Source organism: Prenolepis imparis, unplaced genomic scaffold (assembly GCF_030444845.1).
Source record: "Prenolepis imparis isolate NDT839.2.m4 unplaced genomic scaffold, iyPreImpa1.0 SCAF_7, whole genome shotgun sequence".
In the NCBI taxonomy this organism is placed as follows: domain Eukaryota; kingdom Metazoa; phylum Arthropoda; class Insecta; order Hymenoptera; family Formicidae; genus Prenolepis; species Prenolepis imparis.
In genome coordinates this window covers 7,114,028-7,133,366 of record NW_028141165.1, presented here as the reverse complement: position 1 = coordinate 7,133,366, position 19,339 = coordinate 7,114,028, and the positions used below count along the sequence as shown (strand labels likewise).

Genomic DNA, 19,339 nt, shown 5'->3' with positions numbered 1-19,339 from the left:
CATTCTATATTATAAATATATATTTTTCTTTCTCTCTGTTTATATATTAATAGCCTTAGCATATATTAATAGACTTAGCAAAATACTGAATGCATGTAATACGTATTCTTTATTGCAATTTTTAATGATAAAAAATAAAAAATATTTATGCAAATGAAAAATATGTATTTTATGAAAGCTATTCTTTTTTCAATGAATTTTCAAACTTAACATCTGAAATAGCTCTTTATTTTTTCTTTATGAGTGAAGAGAAAGAGAGAAAATGCATACAATAAAAAATTATTTTAACAAGTTGCATATAAAAATTCTCTAAATTTTATCTAAAATTTTAAACAAAAATATATAAAAGATCAAGAAATTTTCAAACAATTTTCTTCACAAAATTGGAGTAGGCATTCTGTTAATTCTTACACGCTTGTAATTTTGCTCATCGGTAGAAGTTCATGCAATCTAAGCATCATCGTTGTGTATACAGTATTTGGGCGTGTTTGCGAATTTCATTACACAACGATAGGTCTTGTTAACATTTTTCTCTCGGTTTTACGAAACAGCTCAAATACGAAAGTTAGATTCTCAAAGTAACTTATCCAATTAAAACTTGTACCAACTTTCTAATTCAGATGCGAGAGTTACCGCGGCGTAACGATGAAAGTAACGTTAGCGAAAAGGAAGTTCCTTATGGATCCTCTCTATCGAGAAATACCTATATATTCCAAGTTATTTACTCCACGTATTTCGGTCCCTTAACACACTTGCCCGATAAAAGCGCGGTTGATCCACTCAGTAACGACTTGGGATTGACGTGAAAAAGGCATCATCGCCAATGTACGAATTTATTGTCCCTCGGGGAAACCCTTCTTACACGATCGAATAAATTTCTTAAACGCAACTCTCAGATAAATAAAAATATATTGCGTATGGCTTGAATACAATTAATGAGAATGCATATGAAAAATTTATGTCTTAATGTGCTAATTTTACGTTTTATTCTATATTATTTGACAATGATGGTCCGAAATCAGGAAACGTACAAAATAAATAATTTTTAACAAGAAAAAAGAAATTATGCGCCGCTTACATCGCTCTTAATTAACTCGGTTCTTAATTATCTCGCTTCTTTTGTTTATTGTAATTTTTTTATATTAGAGCTTATTACTTCAAGTTTTTATTTTCACTTTCTCTTTCTTTTTCTCAGCTTCTATTCGTTTTATCTATTTAATTTTATTTCTCTCTTTTTTATTTCTTTTTGTCTATTTTTTTCATCTATTCATCTATTGCCTGATAAGCGTCTCACTGTAAATGTAATGTATTACGGTTTCTCGTTTTACTACAATATCCGCGTATTATTCTCATATTGCTAAGAACAATTCGAAAAGCCGCGATAAACTATGTACGGAATTGTGCCAATTGCGTAATCGAGTCCCGGCGTTACGTAAAAACATTCGATATCGCGAATTCCGTTCCAATTTCCGCGAATCACCATGCGACCTCGAGCCATTTTCGCTGGAGCGCCAGTGCGTTCGCGCGGATGTTTAGCTGTTTCTATGGTGCAGGGAATCTCGTGATGTATATATGTACATACATACGCACATATACAGAGACAGGCCGATTCCCCTCCTATATACATTCCCTGTCCTTCGTCTCTTCCCGTCGCGATGGCGCGGAATTGCATGGAGCTGCAGGCCAGCTCGTCGCGATGTTCGCGTTGCATCAGAGGCCCCATCAACCTTGGACTTGCTGCTGTTGGCTCACGAGGTTAGAACGACTACCCACCCGTAGTTCCTACGGAGGGGGCCCCCCCCTCATTGTATATAGGCACTTTGCTCCAGTGGCGACTAATTAACCCTTTAACCCAGTACTGTTCATTCTTCTTTGACCAATGGAATGCCTTTGAGATTGGCAGAAATAATTACTATATACATTTTTCCTTCCTCTCTCTCTTTCTCTTCCAGAAATATTATTATTAATTCATTTAAAATAAAATTATAAGGTTTTTATTTTTTTATTCAATTTAAAATTGTACAAATTTTTTTTTCTATCTCTCACAGTTATTTTATTTCAATTTCATGGTAATTCGCCATCGAAGCGGCTCGAAGGCTTTTGTCCTGTTTTGGTAAGGAAATAAATTTCGGTATCAAATGATTCTACGAATGAGGATATCAATGAAAAAGTTAGCGTGCGCAATTGTTTATTTAACAACCTTTAGAATTTAATTATTAAAAATGTTCCGATTATAATTGGAAAACGTGTGTCTTTTGCGCGTTAAAAATATTACTCTCGCAATTGCCTCTTTATTTTCCGCATTAAACGAAATATTGGCTCTTCGCCGTATAGCTCTATTTTTTCCAACGGAATTTCTCGCGATCGGGTGAAAAACTGTGAAACATACGTAGCATCGTACAGCTTCTGCGCCGATGTTATTCATGCACATGGCACTGAAGGTCTTCTACGATAAAGAAGGAGAAACAGAGAGGAAAAAGAGAGAAAGAGAGAGAGAGAGAACTAGCGCAGTCGAGTGGTTCCACACGTGTCCCGTGTCATGAATATTTGTCTTTTGCATAAACTCTGCGAGATCAAACGGCTGTCACGGTGGTCCAGAAATTGCATCACGTGCGCCGCACCGCCCACGTCTAGAGATGCAATTTCTGATGCCGCTCGACTATTGGATTGAAGCTATATTGTACCATCCAATAGTATCTTTAGCATCTCGTGTCATCTCGTTGCTAATGTTGGAAAAGCGCTACGGGCATAAGAATCATTATTATTGTATGTTCAATGCGTGGAATTTCCTCTTCTCTTGCCGCACTTACATGACGATTAAGGACACGATGTTGTAATCGAGCCTTCGCTCATCGCAGTCGAGTCGCAAATTAGCGATCATTGTGAAAAAGGAAAGGCCCTACTCGATTAGAGAGATTACGATGACAAAGAGCGAGAAGAAGAAATTGCGATGGCATGTTGATAGATATATAATTATGTGCGTTTAAGTTTTTGAAATAAGGAAGATCATAGTCTCTTTTACACCTCATACTCATTTAAGGTTACGGCATTTTAATTGCAAATTGTTAACTTACAATAGCGCAGATATCCGAGTCTCTTGATGTTATTTAACATTACGAGTATTTCATATTGAAAAAACTGTATTTCTCATTTTATAAAAATTTCCAACTTATTTTCAGAATACCCTGTTCTAAAATAAATGCCAAAAGGATCTTTAATCTTAAAAGAGGAATATTCTAAAGATTATTCAAATATTTTTAATTTATAAAAATGTAGACGAAATGGATTTACTTTTACAGTAACAAAAGAATACATTTGATAACACACAGCAAAGCAAAGAAAAAAAAGCGTAGGCATAGTATACATAGAGCATGAAGCATGAAACGTGGATCTTGAAGTCACTCAGCTTTTTTTTCAAGCTACTTTTTATCTTCGCTAGAACAATGCAAGCGCGCGCGTAGCGCTTTAATCTTAAAAAAGGAATATCCTAATTAATGAAACTTTATACAAAAATATCATTCTCTTTTATATAAAATTATTTATATTATATAAAAGAGAATGATATTTTTGTATAAAGTTTCATTAATATTTTTTGACAGAAATCAGCTGATTAAAGTTAATTTGCTAATTAATTTTTAAAATAATAATATGTTTTAAATATGTTATAATTCCTTAAACTTGATTATTATTTTTGACAGTTATCAGCTGATTTCTGTCAAAAAATATTAATCGCAAATAAGGCATTATAACATATTATTTACGACATATTACTATTTTAATATTTTTAACATATTATTATTTTAAAATTTAATTGGCAAATTAACGCTTTATTAATAATTTTTGACACACATTAGTTGATTAAACCGTTAATTTGCTAATTAAAAAAATAATATGCTATAAAAATTAAAATAATATGTTTTAAATAAAATATTATAATACTTTAAACTCGATTAATATTTTTTGACAGTTATCAGCTGATTTCTGTATCATTCTTTTTAACATAAAATCAAGGAATGGCAGTGCGCTTGTGTTTTTCTAGTCCCTTTCTAAAAAAAGGCATGTTAAGTCGATTCTAGCAAATATTTTTGCCTCTTTTTCGCGATGTTGATCAGCTGCCTCAATTAGCGTTATACGTTATATTCATAGCATTGAGAGACTGTTATCGCGAGGATTAACAGTTTGACAGTTTATGCAAAATAAAATTATATAAAATAATAATATGTTTTAAATAATATATTTTAATACTTTAAATTTAATTAATATTTTTGACAGTTATCAGCTGATTTCTGTCAAAAAATATTAATCGCGGACAAAGTATATATTATAAGTGTATATTATAACATATTATATTATTTACAACATATTATAATTAAATAATAATATTTTGTAAGTAATATAATATGTTACAGTACTTTATCCGCGATTAATATTTTTTGACAGAAATCAGCTGATAACTGTCAAAAATATGAACCGAGTTTAAAGTATTATAACATATTATTTAAAACAATATTATTTTATTTAATTTTATTTTGGACAAACTGTGAAACTGCCAACCCTCGCGATGACAGCTGCTCAATGCTATTATAACGCACAACGCGAATCGAGACAGCCAATCAGCATCGCGAAAAAGCGACAATAATGTCAATAATATGCCTTTTTTAAAAAGGAATCTATTTTTTTAATAAGACCATTCAATGACTACACTGTAAATTGCAACACTACATAATAATCATTACGTTGCTGCAAGCTGCAATAGTATATGCTTATATAACACAAATGAACAGTCTGCACAAACGTGCACAAAAAAATCCATACGATCGTTTGTTATTAACAAAGAATATATTCTTAGAGAATGTTCTAAAAATACCTAGAAATATTAAAAGGGATTTTATAGTACTCTACAGTCCTCTTACTTTGAGAATACAATTTTTTCGGTGTATTAACGCAGCATTGTGATGCGAACGACGGCGTAATTTTAAAGAATGCGATGCGTTACAGTTGCACAATAACACGGTCGTCTCGTAAATTCCTGGGCATCGCTTCGATAGGCGTTGTCTTCTCAGATGGAAACGGGATATTTTGATGTTTCGCAAAATCCACGAGATTAGCACGCCGTATCGTTTGTCTTAGTGTCAGACGGCTCGTCTGTATATAGATATATTCTCGAAACACAAGGGGAAATTCTCCGCCGCGAATCAGACAATGAATACACCCGCTTGATTTATCCTGTCTTCGCGAATACGCTTTACGAGCGCGAATGACATTCGTCTCGACGTGCAAATAATTGCATCGCACTCGGCTGTGATAGGGGCTTTTAGCACATTAGCTACCGCGCGAATTAATTTCGCAAGAGGTTCAATTCATCAAAGATGTCACATCACGTTGCGACGCTTATTTTCCGAAAACACGAAGACAAGTTAAATACAATAGGGACAAAAATAATCCGAGAAAAATTTAATTAATTTCACTCAATTTACATCGTTGAAGTTAATCGCGAGCTTTGTAAATTTGTTGACAAAGACGTATGTATATATCTATCTGTTACACGCGCGGCTTTAGCTCCAGGTTTTAGCAGATGACAGCGGAATTTAATGCCACTGTTTGTTCTGCTGGGTAGGATATAGCGTTTTTAGAATATGTGGCATCGTTCCGTTGTCAACCACGAAGAAGGAGAGCTTCCCGCTTCGAAATCATTCGGAGATGCCGTCGCGAGAGAAAATACGCACACACGTTGCAGATATACGTACGAATATCTGCAGCGAAAATAAATTCTCTGCCGCGGAATTCGCCGCCGCTTTTCTGGCTCCAATGGGAGATGTGTTCTGGAAACGTTCCAAAAACTTTAAAAACGACGACCCTGAAAGCGGGCCATGACTCACGGAACCGTTGATGATGATCGCGAACTCTCTCTCGGCGACAACAACCGCGACTGAGTTGACGCGAGAGATTGTTATTATTCGCGATTTCTGAAAATATGACGTAGAAAAGAGGGGAGTGACGTCTATTTTCTTTGAGTACGAAAATTACTATGCTACCATAAATAATTTATGCGCTATATATGCATGTTATACGATATAATGTCGCTATACAGGGTGATCTATAACGAGTGTAAAAAAAAACTTAAATAGAGATGTCTTTCTGAATAAGTAATATAAAGAGCCAGCGCAGTAAGTGGAGCACAAAATTATTGTTATTAATCAAACAAGTCAAACATTATTTACGCGAAAGCGCAATAATAAAGATGTACGTTTCAGTATGCGGGGCATCATTTTAAGTAAAAAAAATTTTATATGAACATAGGTCCTATTTCTATTTTTAATAGATTGTCACACAGCGAGTTTATTTAGCATCATCATCGATTGTTGCTAAAAATTATTTGATTATCGATTTATTAATAAAACTTTGAGCGGGATTCGATAGCCCACATTACTAATTGGCCAGTTGAGCACTAGGACTCTCTGATTATATATGATAAATCGTTTTATCCTATACACCGGTCGATGTAGATGTGTGCTAACTGGGGATTTTCTTAAAACTTTGACTTCTTCTAATTTTATAACTAATTGAAATTTTTTTATACTTGTAGATCACCTATATAGTATGCAATATCGCTACTGTTTAGATTAACAATTCAATCATTAATCGTTATGTGATAAAAAAATGTTCTGAAATTATTAAATGATTATTTTTCGTAAAATTAAATATTATGTTAGCACACACAAACTCACAAACACACATACATACAATGAGTCTTTGACAATGGACCGTAACGATGAATCTCTTATTTACGCGCGCGTGGTATTGTACCCGACAGCTGTAAGAATTACACGCGCGAAGTCATAAACCTGCGGTACTTTATCCAATGCATCCCCGATGCAGGTCGGAGAGACTGGTGTGAGAACCACAAGAGGAAAAATGCCAATAAATCGTTTGGCAGACTCGAGTCGTCGCGTTATTGCGAAATACGAGATGCTCGACCGTGATTCACCTTTTTCCGCGCGCGCATTCTGATAACGTAATAATTATCGTGCATGACATGGTATTAATTTCCTTCAATCCAAATAATCTTCTTTATTTGTAAAATTTTTACATCTTTTCTCAACTTGGCTCTATAAAGCACAAAAATTAATTATATCCATCCAATTTTGTGATCCATTTTAGAATGGACGCGGAATACTCTCCTTATTTTTATAATTTCTTTTTCTTATAAATATTTTATAAATATTATAATTTGTATAATCATTTTATAATTATCGCACTATATGTCCATTTAGGACATCAACCTCTCTCAACTCGGGGTGTGTGAAGTTGGCATCCCTATGTTATGCTATCATAGTTCTGTTAAGAGTTCTGAGTTATTTAGAACCATAGGAAGAGATCTTGATAATTTTTAGAAATAGTTCCGGTCATTACGATAACGAAAATCAGTTTCAAAAAATAGGGGTGCCAGCTTCACACCCCTCAACTCGCTATTCAAGGAATAAATTCCGAAGCGAAAAATTTAATTATATATTTGGTTTTAGAGTCTTGCTTGTTGTGATCGTAATTGAATTACATTTTGAAATAAAGTAATTGCAATATAATTTGAAACAAACTCGTTTTTCAGTTGCGAGGGTTGCAAGGGTTTCTTCAAAAGGACTGTGCGTAAGGATCTGTCATATGCCTGTCGCGAGGAAAGATCCTGCATCATCGATAAACGGCAGAGAAACCGCTGTCAATACTGCCGATATCAGAAGTGCCTGGCGATGGGGATGAAAAGAGAGGCAGTGCAGGAGGAACGTCAACGCACCAAGGAGCGGGATCAAAGCGAGGTGGAGAGTACGAGCAGTCTGCACATGGACATGCCGATCGACCGCATCCTCGAGGCGGAGAAACGGGTAGAGTGTAAGACGGAGAATCTAGGAAATTATGAGGTGATTATTTTCGCGCCCTAATGGAGAGATATCGCGTGGACCCCTTTGCATGGAAAATAAAAAAGTGAAAGTTTAGAAAATGTAGTAATAATAAAATCTAAGAGAGAGTAAAGCTCTCTAAATATATATTTAAATTTCAACTCGATTCGTGCATAGAGCCACTAATTTTCCCTAGTACAATAGCAAGAAATTAAACAAAGCTCAATTTCAGATTTTATTTTTAATCAACCCTTCTGTAATAAATTTCCCTAATAATAGAATGTTCGCGTGCGTCTAAATGTGTATGTGTGTGTGTATGTGTGATTAGCTATATTATGCCTAGATTTCATATTGAATTGATTTATAAATTAGTTTTGCTACAGATAATTGAATCACTTCTAAGAAACCATGAATTTTTAAATCAAAACGAAACAATTACAGCAGATGTATAGCAACTACGAGTACAAGAAAAAGTGAAAAAAAACTCTTATCAATAGCAAAAGTGTGATTTTGCTACATGAAAATGTCCGACCACCCAGGAAAAAATTCTAAAGCTTTCACGATCAGTTCTACCTCTCTGGATCTTGCATCATCAGATTTTCATCTATTTAGGTCCACTTCAAAATTCATTAAATGGAAAAAATGATGCTGAGCTCGATGAATTTGTAAGAAAACTTGCATCAAAATCTCCAAAATTCTTTGAAAAAGGAATTAACAAATTATGGTCTAAATAGGTATAAATTGTACTTAATGGAGAATATATAACAGATTAATATTTATTGTAAATAATTTTTAAATAAGTTTTTTTATATAAATATGAAATTTTTACGGCAATATTTTACTTGAACGTATCTAATAATTATCGAAATTTTTATTAAAAAACGAAGAGAACAGCTTTTTTATACTATTACTATTACTGGTTTACCCTGAAATGCGCTCTGCTCTTTCTTTACCACAAACCTGCTCGTTCCACTAATCCCGGCATCTTTTATAATGCGCAGAATGCAGTCTCGCACATTTGCAACGGCACGTACAAACAACTGTTCCAGCTGGTGACATGGGCAAAGCACATCCCGAACTTTACATCGTTGCAGCTGGTGGATCAAATGCTTCTACTCAAGGCTGGTTGGAACGAATTGCTAATAGCCGCCTTTTCCTATCGTTCCATCGAGGTGAAGGACAGTATCATTCTGGCAACCGGTACAACGGTGGGTCGAAATTCGGCGGTACAGGCGGGCGTGCACCCGATATTCGATCGCGTGCTCTCGGAACTGGTGGCGAAAATGCGCGAGATGAAAATGGACAGGACTGAACTCGGATGCCTTAGGTAAGTGGCAAAAGTTAAACTTCGATGGATTTTTAGACAGGATGTCTACTTCTTCGAAAAACTAAAGATTGTCAGAGATTCTTTTTTTTTATCTTGAAAGATCCGGTAATTCTCATGAAATTTTATTAAGACTCAGAAAATTAAAAAAAATATTTAATTTTATATATGTTATTTAGCTATTATATTTTGTTTTTTAGAATAGAAAAAAGTGCATTTATACATACATATATTATTAAACTATAAACAGGCTGTATTTAGTTTTTAAAGGACTTAAGACTAGCTTTTTTTAAAGTCTTGTATTAAATATTTTTAATAGCACTTAAGAAACATATGTCTAACATATCTTTGCAAATTTAACTTTTTATTAAAATCTTATGTGATTTTATTGATGGTCTCTTTTTAATATCAAGGTCTTATATAAATGTAATAGAAAATTGTTCAATTCTTTAATAATATTTAAATAAATTAGTACTCCTTAAGACGTTTATAATAAATTATTTTTTGTTTTATACTTTTATTTTATATTGTCCAAATTAATTTTATGATTAATAAATCAATGTTAAATGCTAGAAAAAACTGCATTCTTGGTGACTTTCTTTGTAATCATATGAATAGAAAACATTAGAAAGCACATACTGTAAATTTTGAACGATATTATTTTTCACGCGAAAATTGAATACTTAATATTCGTATAATTCGCTCTTTCGTCATTTCTTTTCCCTTAATTATAAGTCATAATCTTTACGTGATCCTTTCTGTAATCTTTGCCATCTTTTTGACTAGAATACTAGTTAATTGAGTCAAATCGTATTTACTTTTCGCTAAGATTTTGCCGGTGTGTACAGGTCCATCATTCTCTTCAATCCCGATGTACGAGGTCTCCAGAAACCTGAGAAGGTCAGCTTGATGCGCGAGAAGATCTACGCCGCTTTGGAGGAATACACCCGCATATCTTGGCCGGATGACCCCGGCAGGTTCGCCAAACTGCTGCTCCGCCTGCCATCCATCCGTTCGATCGGTCTCAAGTGCCTGGAGCACCTGTTCTTTTTCAAGCTTCTCGGCGAGGAGCGGGCGGTCGAAGACTTCCTCAAGGAGATGCTGGAGTCACCATCGGATCCTTAGGAGCAGAAGGTGTGCCGCGTCTTGGGGCACACCGATCTATAAGAAAAAAAAAAAAAAAAAAGGAAAATCAGAGGAGGAAGAAGACGAGGAAAGAGAATAGGAGTTCGCATTCGTGTCGAATTTCTCATTCTGAGAATACTGGACAATTTCTGTATTGTGACGCCTCACCTGACGACGGGTCACAATATAGATTATTCGCGCGTCGAGCGAGATGGAATTTACTTACTTCTCTTCACCGCTATCTTTTTACCTTCTCCGTTTCCCCCTTCCTCCCCCGTCCTGTTATTTATGTTTTTGTTAAAGCTTAGCGACTCTCGTGTCCAGCGCAAGGAGGCGGTCTTTATTGGCCGATTCGTACTGGAAGTACTGTCGATATCACGCACGTTCGTGCGGAAAAAAAAATATGTACATGCGTGTACATGTCTCATAAAATGTAGCTTTCGAAGTCGTTAATCGATTATTAATTAATTTATCGAATTACCAATTAAATTTAATAACGTGTGAGAAGATCGACTTACACACGCAAGTGCGATCGATAGAAAATTTAGTCTGATTCTATATTTGATGAATAAATCAATAGTTTTGATTGGCGTTAATTTAGATAGTTAAATAGAATTTCATCTGTATACACACAAATAACGTTAACAACAATCGCTGCCTCTTTAGTCTGTGACATGTGTCGTGCCATTATCCGAGTGAAAATCGTGTTTCCACGCGATATTTCGTATTGACGATCGATCCTTGTTTCGGATAGACATCATCGCGTCTTCGTCGGATCCCACTTTACATAATCACAGAAGTTCCTAGAATAATTGTTTCTTTTTTTCTATGTTTGCACTTTGTTACATTTTGGTTTCTCTCTTCCCCCCCTCTCTTTCTCCCTTCACTCCTCTCTCTCTCTCTCTCTCTCTCTCTCTTTCTCTTTTGATAAAGTCACGAATTATGGATATCGTTTTAACGATTTTTGAGGGACTTGACGAAGACGCGATCTGTGCTTGCGAGTTCTCGGACACCTTTACATTCCAACTCTGCCTCGATTCGGATCGTTACTTTAAAAGAGCCACTATTATGCATATAGAGATATATACATACACTTGTGCATCAGTTTGCGCGAGTTTAACGATAATTTATTGTTTTGTATTTTAGCATATAGGAAAAAAACGAACTTACTAATTCATTATTAATTATATTAAATACGCATATTATGTAGTCCCCTTCCTCCTTTTTTATATATAGCATGTGTCCGTGACGAAATATTGGAAATATTTGCAATAACTGCTAATATCGGAGCGTGCGAATGAAGTATTTTCTTTCAAGGTGGTAGGGTTTCCGTTCATCTCTGTTTCTTTCGATAAAATGCACGCTCGATATATACATATATATATATACATATTCGGATCTTTTTCGTTAACTTTCTCTTAAGCAGATTTTTAACTATATATGTGACAAATTCATATTACTGTATACTTTGCAGTGCTGGAATGCTGTCTTCTGTGTCTCGTACAAATTCGACATGGCAGCAATAGTAGAATTAGAATGTTTTCTTTTTTTTCCATAGTTTATATACTGGCAGTAAGATTTGTTTTCCCTGAAGAATGTTCAATGCACGAAAAAGCAGATAAAAACGAAGATGCAAGAGCTTTCGAACTTTCAAAGAAAAAGTTCTTGCGAAATGTATAATTATATAACTATAAATCTTAGCGTACGCAGTAAGAGAATTAACTGATCGTGGACAGAATTAAGATAGAACCCTACTCTCGTTGTTAGTAATTTACAGAATCACGTATCACATGATGCGAGCTGATGGATACGGAAATTGTAAATTATACAAAACAAGACAAGTATTTGCTCAGTCGTTTATTTTCTAAATTTACATGTTATATTAGATATGTATAAAAATGTATATATATATAAAACGTATATATATATTTTTTCTCGAGACTGTTAACTATTTATTATACACTATTTGTTAACTACTTCTACTTGAAAAATCAGATTCGACGACATAATTTACGTGATAGTCGGATTTTGATAGTTTTATGTCGACATTATGTTGACTCGGTTCTTTGTTTGGAAACATTTTTAGATGTGTTACATTGTATAATAATGTTTTATTCATTTAATAAATACGTAAAAGTGTTTATAATATAAAAACTTTATATATGTATCCATGTATTTTTAACGAATTTATGAAGTTTTTGATATTTACAATTAAATATGACGTAACGCAATTATGTTGTAAAATATTCAAAGAGATATGTAATGTTATTTTTTCTTTTATTTTAATTAAAAATGTGGAATATATATTGTTTAATTTCGCGAATATTGTACAAATACTTGATGACTTTCCGGACTCCTTCAGCTCAAATCATTGATACGATTTACTCTACTATTCTAGAAAATATATAGTAAGGGAATCAAGATCATACTTACTTCAATAATATAAATTATGATAATATTATTGTATATTATTAAACATATTTCTATTTTTGCGTGAATGCCTACGATTGTTAGTTGTTGGTTATTGTTATCTACTTGATGAGAGTTTTTAATGTTATGCGTACCGTGGAAAAACAAACACAATTATTAAACTCATAATTTTTTTTATAACATACTGGAGTTACTATTCATTTCAGATGCCTGTTTTTTTTCTTCTGTTTAATATCTTTGAGCATTCAGGGAAGGCGAAAAGTTACGTATTAATGCGGACGCAGGAGCAATATCGAATATATGTATAAATCGATTTAATTTCTCAATATATACGCGTAATTCGAGTCATTTCCATTTATTAAGTAGGAGCGCACACATATTAAAGTGAGATTCTACACACACATACATATACACATGTACATATACATATATATATATATATATATTATCAATTTATTATTTGATTGTACAATTGTTATTTCAACACGTTACTTTTATTGACACAAAGCACTTGACCAAAATTACCTCTGAATAATCGCGCGACTAGCGATCACCTCTTCAAATTCCTCACAAAATATAAAACGACGCTGTAATAAGTAACCATTAGGATTGGTGGGCGCGAATGCTACCTGTGAATGAAGTTTCATATGAAATATATAAATGTTAAAAGAACGGAAATATCTCTATACATATATATAAATAATATATGAATGAATATATATATAAACACCGAATTCTTTCACAAATACAAATATACGACAACCTCAGTAATGATCAGGAAAAAGAAAAAAAAAAGAGTTAACAAAGATAGAGCGAAACCGATTAAATAAACTATGTCCTGCGATCAGATACATTTATATAAGGTAAGAGGATTTAAAAAGAGTGATCTTTGGAATGCCGTGTGTGATTACGTCTACTACTAAAAAGCATAAATAACACATTGAGCTTCTTGCGCGTGAAGCATCGTATTCGGGGATATTGGATCATGTATGTATGTGTGTGTGTGTGTGTGTGCGTGTGTGCGTGTACTGGAAATATATTTTATAATATATAAACTTAAATGCTTTTGCCATACTTCTTTGAAGTATCATTTGAAATGGTACGATGCTCAAATTGTGTGTAGCGTAACACAGTCTTATCTTATATATAATAACACATTGTGTCCTAGAACGGAAGAATCGGGTGCACTGTATAAACTTTTTTTTTCTGTACAGCAATCTATACGTTTTACTTTGGTATATATATCTGTATATTGTACCTTTCTTGGTTTTGTCTCTTTTTTTGTACTTATGCGGACCCTTGTATGTTGGGGTGTTATAATTATATATTATTTCTCTGTGTTGCATGTCGGTTTTTTTTCTCTTCTAACTAACATATTACTTGTACGCAAAATTCTTCTTTCTAGAATACGATAAAGTATCATTTATCATTTCAGTATTTGAAACAAATGTGTGTGTGTGTGTGTGTGTATGTGTGTGTGTGTGTGTGAGAGAGAGAGAGAGAAAGATGGTGCATCTTAGCGTACCAAAACCCTTTTACGCACCCATTCTACATAGATCAGTACAAATAAGTTTAATAATAATAATAATAATAATAATGATAATAGTAATAACTAACGATAATAATGATAATAGTAATAATATAATACCGATAACATTATTAATAATATAATACTTTATTCTTATCGAGCGCGTATTAAGGTGTACCCAACTTAACAAATAGTAGCAGGTGTGTGTCCTACTAAATACCGTACCTTTAAAAAAAAGAGCTAAAGTGTAAGCTATTATAGTATGTTACATCTACATGTATAAACGTCGTACAATATTTACGTATATGGGCAATCTCTAATTAAGAAAGTTAATAAGTTTAACACTTGTATGACTGCCATTTATTGATCAAATATTATTTCGGGATATTATCGTATTATAAGTCGAATATATACTTCGAAGTTTTATTTCTTCTGATTCGCGCGCAGGGAGGAAGAAAAAAAATCACATTTATATACGGCATTATACACATTATTCGTTCATAAGTTTCAATGATTAGAATATTATAAAAATTTGCGAGTGAAAAAAGTATTAAAATATTTAAATGACATTGTATTAGAATTTTCCGATTATAAAGCTAATTGGATATATTCGTGAATTAATAATTGTATATGTCGATAAATGTTGAATGTAAACATTCCATTTTAAAGGATAATCATATTAATCGGCGAACATATGCACACATACACATACATACATAAATGCCTATCGACATTGCTTCATTTTTCTTCATACGACGAAGTATGTACAATTGCTCTATTTTTCAGAAATTTTCAAAGTACCGCGATTTTCAATGTCTCGATAATTTTGTTTTATTGTTAGTGGAATGAAAACGAGAGAGGGAGAGGGAGAGGGAGAGGGAGAGAGAGAGAGAGACACACATGTTGTATGATATACTCTGTCGCAAATCGATATTAATTTATTTCACTGGCTTTAATAACCAACGACACGATATATGGTTGTGCTCCGTAGATAGCAAAGCAATATAATTAATTATACAAATATGTGTATATATATATATATATATATATATATATATATATATATATATACACATATATATGTACATCTCCCTCAAGAGTTTATCTTTTTAAGCTTAAGTTATGATTTCGTTTATAGTGAGACATTTTTGTTTCGCGCATTCATTGTAATTATAAAAAGAAAAAAATCTGTCTCTACATACTTATGCTATTTACTACTAAACTACTAAGATACGCTTTTGTAAATGTAAACATACACCTTTTTTCAAATAACGGTACGGAACATGTGCAAAGTATCATGTACGGAGGCGTCGAGTTCTCAGGTGAAGAGAGCAAATGTTTTTTTTTTTTTTTTTTTTAGTGAGAATAAGAGTAATATATTCACAGAAAGCGAGATGAGGGTATATAAAATAATACAATGTAGAAACGCGAGAGAACCAGATGTAGAAGAGGCAAGCGAGAGAGAGAGAAAGAGAGAGAAATTGAGAATAAGAGAAATTGTTGACGGCAAGAATGTGCAAAACAAGGGAAATAATGTGTTATGAATATACTTGTACAACAGTATGTGGCTAGTAACAATCCCTGAGTAAAGAAATATAATGTACGGTTTCGCGCCAAGAGATAGATCGTCTATTCTGACTTATCTAAATATAATATTTTTATGAAGTGAAGACGTGTAAAAATATTTTTTCTATTCATTTACCAATTTTCCTTGTAAATCTTTCCTCATTACGTGCTTAATAAAAATTAATATGTCAAAGATATGATCAAAAATTTTCTTTTCTTACAGTAATATTTATTACTGTATTATTAGAAGCAGACACATATAAGAGTTTCATGCATCATATTTTCGTTCTTATAAGGATAAGGTAATAAAAAATTCATATCTTTCACATAAGTATTGTCAGATGTACAATTACATAAATCTTTAAAAAATTGAATTAAATGTATGATTAAAATATAACAATAGTTTCAAGAATATACACAAATCACATTCACAGTTCATAAAAATTTACATATAAATGTGTTCAGATGCATTTCAGAGATATATAATAGTTTACATAAATTACATATATTACATGAATTACGAGGGATAATTAAGGAACGAAGGGAAAGATATAAATAAATAAAATCATTATGGAAAAAAGTAATAAAAGAAATAAAAATTATTGAAAATTTTTTTTATTTATGATGGACATTATGTGTCGAATATGTGTTCCAGAAATTGTTAATCATTATTGGCATTAACACAATAATTGTAAATATTATATCATTGATGTAAATCCATCACACTGCAAATTCTTTCCCCATCTTCCATTTTTTTATATATAATTTTATATAGATTTTTTATATATAAATTAAATCACCTAATATAAATTTTGAACACAGAAACGAAAACAATATACTTTCTGCGACAGATATTTTTACGAACATTCTTGTTGTTGCCATCCTTTCTCTTATTACAGAGTATTTACAACTATTTATTGAAAAATTGTCATTATTTAATGGAAATTTTATTTACGCAGTGTTTAATTAATTGCATTATTAACTAAGATTGGAAGTATTGAACAGTTTTATATTTTTAACTAAATTTCACAGCTTTGCAGCATGTGTACAGTCTTGATTCCAGTTTATCTGAAAGTAGATATGAAAATAGATTAGATTTTATTCTCTACAATAAAAAATATATACTAAAATTCAAAATTGCATTATCAAACATGTATGGTTCATATTAGACACTGTGCTAAAAAAGGTATCACAGTGAGAATCTGTTCACCAATTTCATCTAACATGTTCGTGCAGTGGCAAACACAAAAAAAGTGTTGGTCACGAAAATTTACATGTATATCGTATCTCACAATTCCTTCTAAATTTTTCCATGTTAATTTTTAACAGATGATATAAATAGCTTAAAAAACAAAGTCTAAGATTCCAATATTAAATATCTAACTTACAGGAAATGAGCTATTAAGAGCCAGGTGTGAAATGCTGATTGTTTTTTTCTAATGAGAATTTATTGATTAACTCTATAAATATACTTTTCCTATAATTGGACTGCATATGACTCTTAATAACCCATTTCCTGTTAGATAAATAGCATACATATGAATCTAACATTAATGCATAAATACAGTAAATGAAGGTATAACTCACAAAATTTGTCCATATTTTATTGAATATCTAAAAATAACTCAGAATTTCTCTTCTTCAAGACCGTGCTTGAAAAACATGAGTACAGGCACAGATTCATCGTCGATCTCGCGGTATTCCATGAGGCCCACGATGCCATCAATGTCCATTGAACTACCAGTGAAAAATTGCAACTCTTTAAAACGGCTCAGAATATCCTTCATTACTTTGTTCATATTGGTTTTAAAAACCTCTACTTGATCAGGTGACTTTTCTTCTAGCCTTGCAACTAATCTGTAAAAAAAAAAAAAAAATTATGCAGTAATGTTACAACACACATACACACATAATGTTTCATATATAGAACTTATATGTGACAAAGGTAAAAAAATTTCTTTTTCTATTACTCTTTTTATTTTATCTTATTTTTTTCTTTAAAAAGTTGTTATAACTATTAAACATCTAAAAATTTCATTATCTGTAAAAGAATTTTAATATATCATTTTTATTGTACGAGTCATTCATCATTAAGTGGCTAAAGAAATTTCATAGCTTTTTAATCTTTATAATAATTAATATAAGTATTTTTTAAGTATTTTATTTTTAATTTATATAATATATAAAAAAGGTATTTATTTCTACTCTACACATTTTAAGATATACAATGATAGCACTTTTTATCAAAATAAAATAATCGATGTTAGCAGCAAAAAAAATTATTTAAAAAAGGTACTTACTTTTTCATGTAATCTTTAAGGTACAAGGTGTAAGATTTTTTATCCCCAAAAGCAAAAGTTTCCTGAAGCCGGTGATTCAATACTACATCAACACCAGATTCCACGATCTCATCGGTACCATCATCAGCCTCCTCTGCAGAGGGATTAAAACCGGCAATACTAAGTTCGCCAGATTTACGAGAGATTAACTGAAAAATAATACATACAATATTCAGTATACAAATTTTCTGTACACAAAAAAGTATATATATAAATGTATATAAATATATACCTTGCCATATACTTCGTACAGCACATCATCCACTAACTTCATTTTATATGTATCGGAGAACATTTCATCTCCTAAAAACATATATACAAAATATTACAATCCTTATTTATGATATATATTATTTTAAGTGTATGATTTTATTCCAGAATTTAAGATCCTTCAGAGAGAGTCCTACAACAATAAATGGCACACTGCTCTTGCAACCATAATCAGAATCATTAAGAACATATGGAAAGGTTAGGAATTTCAAAGTTATATATCTATCAAAGAATCTAAATCTTATAATAATCGTGTTAATGCATTGTAAAGTACGAAAATCTCTCCTGTGCAATTTTGCTTGGAAAAAGTACAGAAATATTTCTGAAAACTCGTCGAGAACATTCGAGATACTCGCTCGAGCTTTGTTCGTATTATCACATTTCTACTTTATGAGAAAAACCAAACATATTCAGTTCATATAATTGCGAGAACCCTTTGTCGTTTACTCACCGGTGAAAAGATCCTTGTAAATCCTCATTTTGGAAGATGGAGAAAGATATAATTACAGCTAAAACTAAATAAGACACGGTCACCCAATGGAGAGTACCGGAAAAGAAGGAGTCAGTGAACGTGAACGTCTCTTGAACCTGACCGTGAGTGCCAATGCCAACTTGAGCACGTTAAGATTTCCTAAGAAACGTCAAAGCTTTAGGGCGCAAGACAGGAAGACAGGACGCGACAACCAATCGATTTACAGCTTGTCTAAAAGCGAAAGGTTGATTGGCTGACGCGTCGCTTTTGTACCTTATAGAAAATCGGGATCAGATTTATAAAAAAGGATACAATTGAGTTGGAATGGAAAATATGAACATAGAAAATATGAAAGAATATATTAAAATTTTACACTTTCTCTCTGACGAGAAT

General features: G+C 32.5%; 2 protein-coding genes across 6 annotated transcripts in view; one reads left to right on the top strand and one right to left on the bottom strand.

The window, feature by feature from the left end:
- Usp (retinoid X receptor ultraspiracle) overlaps nt 1–12,953 on the top strand; it is a 76,782-nt gene extending 63,829 nt beyond the window's left edge. For 4 of the 5 annotated variants that reach the window (XM_083042842.1, XM_083042837.1, XM_083042839.1 and 1 more), the window contains 3 exons: nt 7,607–7,913; nt 8,894–9,219; nt 10,065–12,953. In XM_083042842.1, coding sequence (XP_082898968.1) covers nt 7,607–7,913; nt 8,894–9,219; nt 10,065–10,341 — 910 coding nt within the window. In that variant the 3' untranslated portion in view covers nt 10,342–12,953. The remainder of the gene's footprint in view (nt 1–7,606; nt 7,914–8,893; nt 9,220–10,064) is intronic. The other variant, XM_083042841.1, reaches the window with a different exon arrangement.
- A 3,511-nt stretch (nt 12,954–16,464) lies between these two features.
- Tctp (translationally controlled tumor protein) lies at nt 16,465–19,080 on the bottom strand. The gene is made up of 5 exons (XM_083042843.1): nt 18,926–19,080; nt 18,437–18,507; nt 18,166–18,353; nt 17,453–17,722; nt 16,465–16,933 (listed from the first exon to the last, which is right to left on the bottom strand). Exons 1-4 carry the CDS (start codon nt 18,951–18,953, stop codon nt 17,491–17,493), a joined length of 519 nt encoding a protein of 172 aa, XP_082898969.1. The 5' UTR covers nt 18,954–19,080; the 3' UTR covers nt 16,465–16,933; nt 17,453–17,490.
- Between the last annotated feature and the right edge of the window lie 259 nt (nt 19,081–19,339).